General features: G+C 42.6%; 1 protein-coding gene across 3 annotated transcripts in view; it reads left to right on the plus strand.

Annotated features, from left to right (window-relative positions):
- Positions 1–13,208, plus strand: part of actn1 (actinin, alpha 1) — a 53,151-nt gene extending 39,943 nt beyond the window's left edge. The window contains exons 9-22 of one of the 3 annotated variants that reach the window (XM_018681685.2): positions 1,675–1,767; positions 2,327–2,557; positions 3,381–3,528; positions 3,835–3,985; positions 4,596–4,704; positions 5,095–5,235; positions 5,662–5,844; positions 6,860–6,994; positions 7,325–7,504; positions 8,510–8,656; positions 10,580–10,660; positions 10,982–11,047; positions 11,371–11,529; positions 12,587–13,208. In XM_018681685.2, coding sequence (XP_018537201.1) covers positions 1,675–1,767; positions 2,327–2,557; positions 3,381–3,528; positions 3,835–3,985; positions 4,596–4,704; positions 5,095–5,235; positions 5,662–5,844; positions 6,860–6,994; positions 7,325–7,504; positions 8,510–8,656; positions 10,580–10,660; positions 10,982–11,047; positions 11,371–11,529; positions 12,587–12,745 — 1,983 coding nt within the window. In that variant the 3' untranslated portion in view covers positions 12,746–13,208. The remainder of the gene's footprint in view (positions 1–1,674; positions 1,768–2,326; positions 2,558–3,380; positions 3,529–3,834; positions 3,986–4,595; positions 4,705–5,094; positions 5,236–5,661; positions 5,845–6,859; positions 6,995–7,324; positions 7,505–8,509; positions 8,657–10,579; positions 10,661–10,981; positions 11,048–11,370; positions 11,530–12,586) is intronic. The other 2 variants (XM_018681683.2, XM_018681684.2) reach the window with 2 other exon arrangements.
- The last annotated feature ends 1,284 nt before the right edge of the window (positions 13,209–14,492 follow it).

Genomic DNA, 14,492 nt, shown 5'->3' on the forward strand with positions numbered 1-14,492 from the left:
CCCTCAAACTGATTTGTTTGATGACCCTGGATAAATGTACCTGATAATGAAAGTTTTCTCTGTTGTGTGAGGAAAGCAGTCACATCTGTCTACTACAAATAATAATATTTTTAGATTATATAGCCATAATAAAGGAATTTGGGAAAGAGGGATAACTTTTTTATTGTGCAGACAGAATCCATAATGACTCTTAACACATGAGAGACACAAACTGGGACTGTGTCCACATTTTCCCCATAGATGAACTCTAAGGTAGTTTTTACCTTAATAATCAATCCGTCCAGCGTCCTCTCTCTGTTACCCCTGATGTCAGGACAAAGTAATTCATAAAAGAGGTCCTGGCTGTCAGGGCTTTCAGTAAACAGGCCTGGTGTGCAAACATTTGCTCACAGAAGCACGACCTGCACATCCCGGACTCTCCTTTTAAGGCAGCTCGCTCCTGGTGGAGCCCCCCTGGAGCATGTCTCCGACCGAGCCAAGTTTCCCCGTGATCTTTTGACAAAAGGAGGCTGGAAGCAGTCCTCAGTGTGGGATGCCAGTCTCCAAGCTCTGAAATGGGGTGGGAGGGAGATTGAAGTCAATCTTCCAGTGTGTCTGTACTCTCTAAAAGGACACTGCTGTGAGGTTATGCTGCAATTTAGATTGATTCGTTTCCTTGTTGAGCTTTTTAGAAGGAAATTGATAGTGGTGCAGTTTGGGCTGGTTCATTACTGTCAGGGATTTCATTCGATTTTGATATTATGTACTTTAACTTCAAATAACACCACTTTAACACTCAAACAAAACCAAAATACTGGTTGAAAAGTTTATTTCTGGTTGATAATGTCACTTCCTAAGCTCAAATCCTACGGCATATTTTCCAGACTTTGTGCATGTTACTTAAGTTTCTGCCTGCATTTTCTCTATAAATCCTTTTTCTCATGTTTTCAGTGAGCTTTCCTGACCACATTTACTCATCGACGAACCCAATGGGTTAACTGACTACATGTTGTCATGGAAACTCTGCCTCCCTCATGCATTGCCAGTCCAGTGATGAGGACTGACAGGCCATGTTAAGGAAGTGTTGTGTCATGGATAAGCCCCTGTGTTTCCCCCCAACTGGGCTGTTTTTATTCTCACGGGAGCCTCGCTCTTTGTTCCCCCCCAGTCTCTGTATGTAGGTTGAGATGTTAAAATAACACAGTGTGCACTGCTGCTCTATAAAAAGACAGTGGTGCAGAGGGAAAGGTACCCCTTACACCTGACAACAGGTACAATAGGACATGTCCTTGTTAAGCTCTCTGACTTGTCACTGTGGCTCTCTGGAGTCCTTCCTGCTGGAAAACGATGTTAGATTATTAATCTTTGGACATTTTGGTGACTCTCACATCGCAACACACAAACTCAAGACAGTTTTACAGATACAACATCATACACTAAGTTGTCCTGTTATTACTTGCTTGCAGCATCATTGCTGATCTATTGCTTCATCCCCAAAAATGACTCATTCGGGAAATAGTGTGTAGGCAGTGTAGATGGATACATGTGAATCCAATAAATCACATTTATGGCTTCAACTCTGTGGAGTACACACCAGATACACATGCAGTGTATAGTATAGGTGACTGAACAGCACCAAAGCTCAAATACATTTGTGTGTCTCACACTGTTTCTCCCCTCGCCCTCGTCATCCAGGCAGAGACAGCGGCCAACAGGATCTGCAAGGTGCTGGCTGTCAACCAAGAGAATGAGCAGCTGATGGAGGACTATGAGAAGCTGGCCAGTGATGTGAGCACACCCCAATTTTCCTATAATTGTCCTGCACTACCACTGTTCCCTCCCTCTCTCTCTCTCCCTCTCCCCCTTTCATGAGTCACTCCCTCACCTCCCAGCCCAGGGGTGTCTGTGCTCTGTACAGGTGCAGGGTTAGAAACAAAAACATGCTAGATGATCACAAACAGGACGCCAGGAAAAGTCTGTTGCCTTGAGGCTTAAGCATACAAAAGAAGAGTACAAGTAGTTTTCATAAGACTGTACACATGTTTTTGCTTGTTGTCAGAGTTACATTTGATTGCAAGAAATTAGTTAAAGAAATTAGCTAACCAGTTATCTCAACCTTTGTTTTTTCACACATTAATCACATCCACTACACCTCCTTTATTTCCTCTATCAATCATGATTCTGCATTTTTCTTTTATTTGCATGATTTGCCTTTGCCTCTCTGTCCGCCTTCTCCTCCTTGAACTTGTTTTTCCTCCATTTTCCTCCTCTTATTCTCACCCTTTACCACACACACACACTTGCCCACACACACACACACACACACGCACCAACATCAACACCCCAGCTGCTGGAGTGGATCCGTCGCACTATTCCCTGGCTGGAGAACCGCATGCCGGAGAACACCATGCAAGCCATGCAGCAGAAGCTGGAGGACTTCAGAGACTACCGCCGCCTCCACAAGCCGCCCAAAGTGCAGGAGAAGTGCCAGCTGGAGATCAACTTCAACACCCTGCAGACCAAGCTGAGGCTCAGCAACAGGCCTGCCTTCATGCCCTCAGAGGGAAAGATGGTCTCGGTAGGTCACAGAAAGTTCAAACTCACACACATAGACTCTAAACTCTGTAAAAGTTTGAGATCCAAACCACCTCAGTGCAGGACAAGCCAAGCTTATTCTCAACTTTGATGGGCCAAAGAGTTACCTCAACTTACATAAATCATGTGGACGCATGATGTCAGGGTACATCTGAGCCTGTTGTTAACCCTTGTCTCACTTAGTTGCTTTGAGATGCCATCTACAGTAAAGAACAAATAACGACAGACTGTTAACTCTGTTAACCAAGACTGAAATTATATGTTGTTGTTTACACTATTGCACATTCACGTCTTTTTGAAAACAAATGGTTTGTAGGAGTTTTTGTAACTTACATCCAGTTTAAAGCTGCGATAATCAATATTTTTATGTTAACAGTGGATCAAATGACTCAGTGTAATGTGAGCAGGGTCGCTAGTAGAGATGAACTCAGAGAATTATCACCTTACTCTGCAGTACCCCTCAGCTCTACGTAGCATTTTAGCATGTTTCAGATAATAGTTTTGGTTTTACAGGCTCCAACTTTTCAGTTTTATCAGCTCACACCTCTCATAGGTGTAGCCTGTATTTTCACTGTCGAACATCAAATGACCAATTTAGTGACTAGTTGTTGAACATAGTGGAGACTGAAGATCCAGATATTTTTCTTAGGAGTTGGTGGAGACCTGAATAGAGTGAGTATTGGACTCACACAGAACCACATATGTTTTTTCTATTTGTAGACATTGCTTAATTTAAACATGATGTTTATTTCTGTCTGTTTTTGGCAAGAATAAAATCCTCAACTAGTCTCTTTTGCATCATACAGGATATTAACAATGCGTGGGGAAATCTAGAGGGAGCAGAGAAGGGCTATGAAGAGTGGCTTCTAAATGAGATTCGCAGGCTGGAAAGACTCGACCACCTGGCGGAGAAGTTCCGCCAGAAAGCAGCTATTCACGAAGCTTGGACTGAAGGTACAGAAAATTTTAAAGGAGCTGAGAACTGGTCTCTGTCACTGACATAAAGATCCAGCAGTGTCATGTGTCTCAGGCCACAGTGAAGTAAAATGGAAATTACAGCCCATAAACATTAAAATGTTTGAGATGTTGGCTTGTTAAAATACGGAATGCAAATTAGTCTTGTTTTAATGTCACCTAGCAACCACTGTAAACAGATCAACATCACAACAAATGTCACTGTTGTAAAACGTCTGAAGTGAAAAAAAAAAAAAAAAATCACTTTAATTTTAACTCATACATTTTCTGTGTCTCCCCCTGCAGGTAAGGAGGACATGCTGCAGAAACGTGACTACGAGACGGCCTCTCTGTCAGAGATCAAGGCCCTGCTGAAGAAACACGAGGCCTTCGAGAGCGACCTGGCTGCACATCAGGACCGTGTGGAGCAGATCGCAGCCATCGCACAGGAGTTAAAGTAAGCGGCGACATGGGTTGATGGTAAAAAGATTGTGCTGCTGCCTTCTATGGATCAATAAAGGTTAAATTAGATTAGGATAGATTGAGTGTAAAGGCAATAATGGCACTGGAAACTTTCTTTTTGCACCGTGAGAGTTGGCACTGCATCTAGGACATTTAATTGATTTAGATACAGATATTGATCATTTTCCATATTTAATTTTCAATGACTCTTTCTCCCATGGTTGTATTGTCTCTCTGTATTGTTGTTGGTGATCTCAAACTTTAATTTTTAACATCAAAAGCCACTCTCTTGAGCTTAGTTTCACTTAATTTGTAGATGTAAACATAGAAACTTCAAGAAAATAAAGAGAAGAAAAGAAATATAAACCCAAGCACAATCCCTTAGGGACCCATAAAAACATTTCACACCGCAAAAGAAGACAAAAATAAACAGTCAAGATAATGAACTCAGTCACTACAGGATCAAAAAGGCATTAAAGTGCATCAAAGGAAGATGATGGCACAAAAACAACCCAGTGAATACACTAGCTTCACTGGGAATTAAAACTATGTCTATACATGTAATGATAATGAATTCCCTCTGTTCTTTTCTGTTCGTGCTCCAGTGAGCTGGACTACTACGACTCCCCCAGTGTAAACGCTCGCTGCCAGCGGATCTGTGACCAGTGGGACACACTGGGAGCCCTGACCCAGAAACGTAGTGAGGCTTTGCAGGTGAGAAAGGTTGAAACTCAGGAGTCAGATTTCTAACTTCTAAATTCACTCACTTTGCTATCCCTCTTTTTTAAATCCCCTCTGTGCTTCTTGGTTGGAGCAGAAATAATTGCACATTTAGAGATGAAAGTGTTCTCCACACACTGAGAGAGGCTGTGAAGAGACTATTTGATTTTCAGGGTTCCTGCTGGCCTTGAGAATCCTTTCAAATCTGGAGATTTTATCTGTAAAAATATAACCCCCAAATCCATCTGTATGCCCCAGCTTCTTGGAAGATCGTGAATAAAATGAAGCATCTGTGAATCCTTGAAATTTCACCGGGCAACACTTTCGAAGGTCAGTGAAAAGCCTGTGAATTTGTGTGATAACCTTGTTTTTTCTGCTCAACAGAGAACTGAGAAGCTGCTTGAAACCATCGACCAACTGTACCTTGAGTTTGCCAAAAGAGCGGCTCCATTCAACAACTGGATGGAGGGCGCCATGGAGGACCTGCAGGACACCTTTATCGTCCACACCATCGAAGAAATCCAGGTGAGCACTCATAGGGAAGAATAGAGGAGACTTTATTCACCTTTACTCACCAAGAGCTGTCTCCAGTATTAACTCTTACTTTGCTTCAAGTTCTACCTCTTCTTTTAGTCTACTGAAGTTAGCATGCTAACTAGCTAGCTCTGGCCCAGGCAGCCCATCTCATCACTTTCCGATAGTGAGTTGCTGTAGCGTCTGTTGTTAAGTACAGATGTTAGTAGTCTGTAAGATTACACCACTTTGATTTTCAAATAAATACACTGGTTCACTGGGATGTTAAGAGTGAAAACCGCAGACTGCTGTTTCATATTCTAAAATTCAAGAAGAGGAAAAAGCCAGTTCTCTTTCAGATGTAAAAATGAAAACAACCTTTGATGTTGCTGTTGTGGTTTATATTTTTATTTCATGTATTGATGTTCTGTGTCTCAGGGATTAAGCACAGCCCACGAGCAGTTCAAAGCCACGCTGCCTGAGGCGGACAAAGAGCGCCTGGCCATCCTGGGCATCCACAATGAGATTGCCAAGATTGTGCAGACCTATCATGTGAACATGGCTGGCACCAACCCCTACACCACCATCAACCCACAGGAGATTAACGCCAAATGGGACAAGGTAATAAGATCAATCACAAGCAAGGAAATACAATTGTAGATGGTTTTCATCTTCATTTATTCTGGATAGATATAATCTTGCAGCTTCAGTCTTCACACCCTGGGGTTTAGTGCCTTGCTTCACAGCACCTTGCTGAGAGTGTGATTCAGAGACAGCAGGATACTCTCCATAGATTTCTCAACTCAGATTTTATCAGCTTTCAATGGACTCTAACGAGCCTGTATGAGCTTCCTCTAATCGTCAGTCTAACGTAATCTCAGGCCACAAAGACTCTTCCTGAGAGACTCTGACATGAACATTAAGTTTTGAAAGAGGTGTGTGGATGGGGAGCACACAGGACAGGATCAGGTTTGTTTTGTTTTCATATTTCAATATTTTGTTTATATATTTTCATATATATTTTGTTTTCAAACTTGTATTTTATTTGACACAGTCCCTGTTGCATAGTAATACAAAAGAATTTAAAATGAGAAAGAACTTATAAAAGAAACGCTGCAGGAAAAAAAAATCAATATACGTCTAGAAAATCAAAAACATCAGTGACTCAGAACAACCCCAGCACCTCAATGTTCGCTTATATTCTTAAAGACAGAATTTGAGAGTGTGAGAGTTACACTAAATATGATGCTACTGCCAGTCGCCAGCTGAAGACTGGAAACAGGGGGAAACAGCACTTTGGTTTTTGTATGAGATATAATAGAGTAATTAGTGAGCTGTAGAGGTGCCTGTAAGCAGATTTTGTACCATGGGACTAAGCTAAGTTAACTAGCTAGTGGGGTTAGACTTATTTATTTATGAGTTGTACTGATTTTTCTCATTAGCAAGAATGTGAATAAGATCTCTAAGATGTTTCGCCCTTTTTCTAGAAAATTATCCCAGATTTGGCTTGATTTGCTTTGGACATCACTGAATCTGGACATCATGTTTAAAGGAAGCAGCCTCTGTCACTCTTCCCTCCTCATTAGAGTCACATTAACACATTTGGGCTTTTCCATCACTCTCCTGCCCGCTGTAGGTCAGGCAGCTGGTGCCCCAGCGCGACCAGGCTCTGATCGAGGAGCACGCCCGGCAGCAGAACAACGAGCGTCTGCGCAGACAGTTTGCCAACCAGGCCAATGTCATCGGGCCCTGGATCCAGACCAAGATGGAGGTCAGTGTGAGCAGAGCCAAAAATCAAATGACCACATTATAAGTTCAGAATGAGGCCAGCTTTTAACCAGTCTCTTCCTGGTAAGGTATTTCACACGCACAAAGTTTTTGACTCCAGTGTCACTGTAGTTCCTGAAAAAGTGGTACAGCTGTGTAGCATCCAAATAAAATACCTACATTAACTATAATAATATGTCTGTGAGACAGGGTAGTGTGAAATAAATGGATAAACACCAGGCAGAAACAGTGACTTATGTCCTGCAGGTTGCAGTGACTCATTATTCTTTATTGAAGGATGCTGTTAACTCGGCGTGTGTGTGTGTCACAACAGGAAATTGGCCGCATCTCAATCGAGATGCACGGCACCCTGGAGGACCAGCTGACACACCTACGCCAGTACGAGAAGAGCATCGTCAACTACAAGCCAAAGATCGACCAGCTGGAGGGAGACCACCAGCTCATTCAGGAAGCTCTCATCTTTGACAACAAGCACACCAACTACACCATGGAGGTAAAATCTGGATTGAAGGTTTTAACACTAGTAATAGTTAGAGATTTCTTCTTTATCCACTGAATGTCCAAGTTAACGTTCCTACCTTCACTTCTGACTGAAATTCCCACTGGTGTGTTTGACGTGCCCATCTGACCTGGCTGTGTCCGGCAAATACTTTACGCTTTGTTGAATGGCGCCTTGGTTTCAGATGGTTGTGGTTTACCACAAAGCACAAAACAATGGGTGGCAGCATGTGAAGACGACCGCAGGAGAGTCTTCAAGAGTTTAATACAGAACTTCTCTGACATGGCAGCTCACCATCCAGTCTCCAGTGTACAAAATTAACTTTCTGGCTCATCAGCCGAGTGCTAAACTACAAACCCCTGCCTGCCAAGAGTAGTTTTTACTGGCCAAAATAATTCATATGAATTTTGTCGCAGACGTTCTGCACAACAACAGAAACATTTTCAAAGCTGTTATGTAGGTGTGTCCTCAATCATCTGCTGTATGAAGACTGTGGTAAAGAGACAAAAGCAGCTTTAGTTAAATTAAAAAGTGCTATTTTTGGCTGCACTACATACTGAATATTGCTTGGTGGCCTTCGTGTGCCCTATCTGTTGTGGTTTAACCAACATTTAAAGGACAAGTGATATTTTATGTTTTTCTTGAAAATACAACAAACAGCAATGAATTCATCTAATAATGAGTCTGTACCTGATATGTCTTACTCCTCTGTGCCTTAGAGCGCCACTGTTGTCCAAAAACTATTAAAAACACATAAACGCACCACACTGTTTTACTGGGTGACATGTTCCTTCATGAATTATTTAGATAATTGTGAGAGAATATGGTGGACATTGACAAAGCAGAGAAACAGCCAAATAACAGACTTTGCATAATCAGAGCAACCACTGTTTGACCAAAGGCTGAATCCCAGCTGGAGACTGTTTTACTCTCTGTCTCTTCCTAAACCTTTCTTAAACTTCCTCCGCCTTCGTCTATCTCTCTCTCTCTCCTCTGCAGCACATCCGCGTAGGCTGGGAGCAGCTACTCACCACCATCGCCCGCACCATCAATGAAATCGAGAACCAGATCTTGACGCGAGACGCCAAGGGCATCAGCCAGGACCAGCTGAACGAGTTCCGGGCTTCCTTCAACCACTTCGACAGGGTCAGTAGTCGAACTGAGTCACTGTGCAGAGAGAGGTGTTGTGGGCTGTACGCTGCTCATTTACAGTCAGATGTTTGGGTTTGGTTTTTGAAACTGGAATAGGAGTAAAAAGCAACAGCTGGACATTTAGGAAATGTGTTAATTTACTCTCTTGCTGAGGGTTAGGTTACTCTCACATCTGGCCATTAATTATAAAGCTAAAGCCAACAGACTGGCTCGTCTTTGTCTGGATCTAATGAAATCTGCCTATTAGTACCTCTTAAGCTAAGTAACTACTTGAATCTTGTTTGTTAAATCTGTGCAAACACTGAAGATAAGAACATCAATTTGTAGTTTTTAGGGGGTTAAGGGTGCTAAACTCCTGCAGAGCCACATGTTTGTCTTTTATATATTTAGACTCCATCAGCAAAGCGAAGAAGTTGAGGTGAGGATGTGTAATTTCTGGACTTGCCTCCTGTCATGCTGCCCGAGGTGTGGCTAATGGCAATCCTTTAACCAGAGAGTGTGCAGAGTGTACAGTTTGTGTGTGAAATGCATCAGGCTGTGGAGTGACTTTACTGCTTGGTTGGAAAAGGGACTTACAGTTCAGTGACACAACATTCATGTGAAAAAGCTCAGGAGCTTTAAGGCATAGCAGTGAGAGAGGCAGCTAGAACCAGCCTCATGCACCAGCTAAAACCTTTTATTCTGAAATGTAAAATGAAAATTGAATACAGAGCAGGTAGAGTGGAGATTGAGAATTGAGTTTATACCACAGGTAGCTACACAATATCTTCCCATTGAGGGCTGTTTCTATAAAACCCTCTCTTCTTCGCCCGCCTCCCACCTCAGAGCTCAGTGTTTACACTGGGGCTCACCGTGTCAGGAACAGCACCAATTATGGATGAGTTTTTATTTAGCCCCCCTCCTCCTCCTCCTCCTCCCCCTCCTCACCCCAGCTCTCCTGCGGACTCTGTCATTACCTCATGCATTCTTCCAGGGCTGCCCTATTGTTAATCAATACCTGAGGTGGATGATCAAAGCCAACAGGAAGTCAGCTGTGGACCTGAACCTGTGCCTGTGTTTTATATTTTATTAGGATTAAGCCTCAGCACCTTAAGCCTCTCAACTCGCAGTTGTTCTTAAACATGAGGGCAAAAGGAAAAAAGCAAGAACCAGGACTACTCTGATGCATTCAAAAACTTTTTGAGTTAAGTTTGTTGGGATAGTACTGACTGCATTGGATTAGTTTCTAAGAAAATTTGACACCTTTTAAAATTGTGGTAAGGTTATCTTAGCGATTTTGATCTATTGAGCTACAGAGTTAACTTAAAATTGAAAAAATAATTGGTGGGTGATGAACATAATGATTAGCTGCATCCCATGTCTGTGTATATACATGTGCGTTATTTGAGTTTGTGGAGAAATGAATGTGTGTTTTATGAAGCATTTTCGCTCTGATGTTTGCCCGTACAAAAAAAGGTAAAGAGATACTTTTGCATCTAAGAAGAGCATATTTTGTGTCGTTAAGTACATGTGCCATCGACGATATGAATAACATAACCTCACCACAAGGCCCAGTCTGCCTGCCACACTGCACATTAACGCCTCTGAATGCCCTCGCCCAGCATGGCAGCACTGCTGCCACCGTGTGTTCACCTGCCAGATCCTAATGAATATGCACTGTGTTCTCTGTTTTCTATCTCTCGTTGCATGGCCCTCTCCCCTCACCCCTCCCCTCACCTCCTTTCTCCCCCTCCTGTGCATGGTGCACTCCCTCAACCCTCCTCCTCCACCCCCCCACCAACACCACCTCACCTACCTCCTCGTCTTACCCCGTCCACCCCCACCCCCCACCTCACCGTCACTGACACCGCTGTATGTGTTGCTGCATGGCCTGTGGCCCCCCGACGCCTCGCCTGACACTGGCCTCCCACACCCCAGGACCACTCGGGCACTCTGGGCGCGGAGGAGTTCAAGGCCTGCCTGATCAGCCTGGGCTTCGATATCGCCAACGATGCACAGGTACTTAAACGTAGCCACACCCCCACAGTGAGAGGTTTAACTGGTTTCTTTTTTTTTTTTTTCCTTTGCACCTTTTCCCTCCTTCTTTTCTTTCCTTCCCCCTACTCTCCCTCTCTTCCTACCTTTACTGCTTATCCCTCCTGTCTAAATTCCCCCCCATGATTTGCAACATCCCGTTTGCGGATTGTTGCGGCTTTCCTCCTAAAATCTACTCTTTGTTCATCCTTTATTCTTCCAACGCCTTCCTCCGCTCCTCCTGCTTCTCGTTCTCTATACCTCTCTTCTCCTCCTGGTTTCGTTTGTCCATCGCTGACCTTGTAGAAGAGAACAGGAATCATGGATGCTGAAGACTTCAAAACCTGCCTTATCTCCATGGGTTACAACCTGGTAAAGCCATGAGCACTCTTCAAGTATGAAAATATGTTTGTGCGTGATTATTGAGACCAGCTGGAAATGGTAATAAATAGATTTAACCTTAATTTTATTTGAGTTTGAAAACAATGCATGTGCTGTATATCTTATTTTGGATTTAACAGTATAGTTCATTTCACAGGGAACATTATCTATAATAATCTGAAAATCACCTGTGTTATCCAGAGTTAAATCACCATATGTAGGATGTCAGTCATTTGTTGTGTTGTTGTAGTGCGTTGCCACGGGCACTGTCACCACGGCTACTGAGCCTCACAGTTCCTCTCTGCTGCCTCCAGGGTGAAAACGAGTTCTCCCGCATCATGAGCATAGTGGACCCCAACAGGATGGGCATCGTCACCTTCCAGGCCTTCATCGACTTCATGTCCCGCGAGACGGCCGACACAGACACTGCCGACCAAGTGATGGCCTCCTTCAAAGTTCTGGCAGGGGATAAGGTACAGTTAAACTGCAGCTGAAGTATCACCAAAGAAGAGTAATGATGACAGAGAGTAGATACTCCATTAGCAAAGACAAGAGTAATTAAAACACTTTTAGGAAAGCAGAGAGAAGATGAAGATATGAAGAGACAGAAAGGGTTTGAATGACAAAGCACATGTATACTATTATATTAAAATGATTATGTGCCTGTGAAAGGAGTTGAGGTTGGTTGTTGACGACACTGGTTTCAGTAAAACTCAGCACTAAACAGGAAACAAACAAAGTTAATAACTATCTAGTGAAGACAGTGGATTATTTAGCAGCAACAGATATTTCTGTAAGGAGTTCGTACAGATCAAAAACTGAGCTAAAAGAGAATTGTTGTTGAACTTTCCATTCATCAGGTGAACATAAACATCGCTCCAAAATTAATGATAATGTTGCTCCATATCAGCCAGGTGTGTAAATAAGCAAACTTCACTATAGCAACAGCATCATGTTATTACAGCTTGCTTCTGGTCGTATTTAACTGTATTGACAATGAGGGAATTTCAAAGACTGCCGCCCATAAAAAAAGATTATGAAGTCTTTGGTTGATAAATTAATCACAGTCACTGGTGTTCTTTAAAGCCACAAAAAGTGATTTCTGGCCAATAAAGGGCAGATTGTGAGTTATGATCACATCCAGAAATGGAGCAATATGGGGATCCCATTAGAGTCCTAGAGTCCTTTTCCACCTGTTCATTTTAAGTTCAGTATGTGTTCCCATTTTAGCACCAGTGTGGTCTGCCAGCTCCTCCGACAAATACCTGTTTTTCTTTGGCTTGATCGATGTTTGACTTTCTTTACCAGTGACTCATTTATTCCAGCTCTCAGCATCTCTACAGTTGGCTCAACTGCACAAGCTAGCAAAGTAAAACATGGGATGAAAGTGGCTGAAAGCTGCATTGAGCTGCTGACTGGATGTTGATTCTCAGTGTGATTAGCAATACTAACAGCTCTTTCGCTTTCATTATAGTCATTTCATAAACTTCATTCATAGCTTACTTATTTTATTCTTCTCATCCTCGACAGAACTACATTTTGGCCGATGAGCTGCGCCGGGAGCTGCCTCCAGACCAAGCTGAGTACTGCATCGCCCGCATGGCCCCCTACACCGGCCCCGATGCCGTGCCAGGAGCCCTCGACTACATGTCGTTCTCTACCGCTCTGTACGGAGAGAGCGACCTCTGAACACTCTGTCAGTCGTCCTGACTTGGGACCACCAGCCTACCTGCTCCAATCACCGCCACGTCCTCCGACTGCCCCGTCACCACACTCCTGTCCTACTACGCTCATTTTTTGTATGTCTCTGGCCTTATCTTTTTGTCATTATCCCCTGTCTGCTCCTCCTCATCCTCCTCGTCCTCCTCCTGCTCCTCTTCGTCCCCTCCCCCACACCTGTCCAGCCTCTTCGCCGCTCCTTCACACTCTGTCTCCGTTGTATTTGCTTTCAACGCAATGCAGCAACTCTCCAGGTTTACAAAGAGGGAGAGAGAAAAATGTTTGTTTCTGTTTTTATTTTCTTGTTGTCATTGTTTTTCTTCATAAAATGAATAAAGTTAACATATTTTATTATACTGAACAAAAAAAAGGTATTTTTCTTCACCTGATTGAAAATAAGAGACAAAAATTGTAATAAAGAAAAAATGCTACACTTCCTCCTCTTATTCTCTGTTTGCTGCAGGGACCAAATATATTTTTTAATAGATTTACATTAACGGTTTTTGCATTTAGCTGACATGGATCCAGATCAACTTAAAACAGTTATACCAGAAAAAGTAAATGCCTATAATCATTAAACTATATGTACACAATGGTATGTCCCTGAAAAAGAACAGACCCCACACTCATTTAAATGATTGTGGTGGACTGAATACATAAAGGCAGTAAGTACCTGCATTTAAGAGGACATTATTCATGCATTAAGAGACTGGTTGTGTTGCATCTTTCATCCATTTCCTTCAGGTCAAATGCTTAACATTACCTTCCAGGTATAGCCATTTAAACCACATCAGGTAAACTTTGGATTAAACAGCCACTTTGTTTTTAAAATTGAATTTGGGTTTATAATAAAACTTGTTAAGGATGTCCTTGACACTTCAGTTTTGTGTTTGTGTGCTGTAAGTTACGGGTAGAGTGTAGCCTGAGCTTTTAAAAAGTAGAAAAAGCACTTAAGGCAATCTAAAGTGGGCAAAAGAGCTACTTATCATAATATTCCCAGCTCATTCATATCTATGTCTAAGAAAACATGCAAGAAAAATTAATTGAATTATGACAAACTAATCAACGCACCATGTACTTGGAGTATTTTGGGCCCTGCATGCAGTTACCTATTTTACCTGGTTGGTAATCCAACCTTGATCCAGCCCTAAAGGTTGCAAAGACATTTTTAAAATCAATCTGTCTTGTTTTAATTGATCAAGTAAAGTCTCAGATGTTATAAAGATACACAGTGACGTCGATCAACCAGAGCGCATGCCCACACAGCGCTGAGAAAAACCAATCAGGCAAAAAGTGAGAACACCTGGACAGGTCAACAGGCAAGTGTGTGAACTGAGAGCAGGGGCTGAAGAGATGGTAAGAAAATATTCTGAATGTTGTATACCGTGTGAAATGGTCAGTAGTAGAGTAAAATGTATGTGCTTGTGATAAAAAAAAAAAATGCATAGACACCAGTATTGACGGTAAAGGATGTGATTGAGATACGGTAAGAAACGATGAGAGGCCACAGTTAACGCTGGGTCTCATTGTAGAAAACGTAAAAGTGTTAATAAACCTGAATACAAACAAAATGGCACAAGCAGAAACATCAAGAGAGGCTCTGAAACAAAGTCACATTCACTTTACGTTATTCGTTTCTCGACAACACAAAATAATATTAAAATTACCAACGGCATCCATGAGACCGGCACACAGCGGAACCTTGTGCGTGACTTCG

This window comes from Lates calcarifer, linkage group LG19 (assembly GCF_001640805.2).
Source record: "Lates calcarifer isolate ASB-BC8 linkage group LG19, TLL_Latcal_v3, whole genome shotgun sequence".
Lineage (NCBI taxonomy): Eukaryota > Metazoa > Chordata > Actinopteri > Centropomidae > Lates > Lates calcarifer.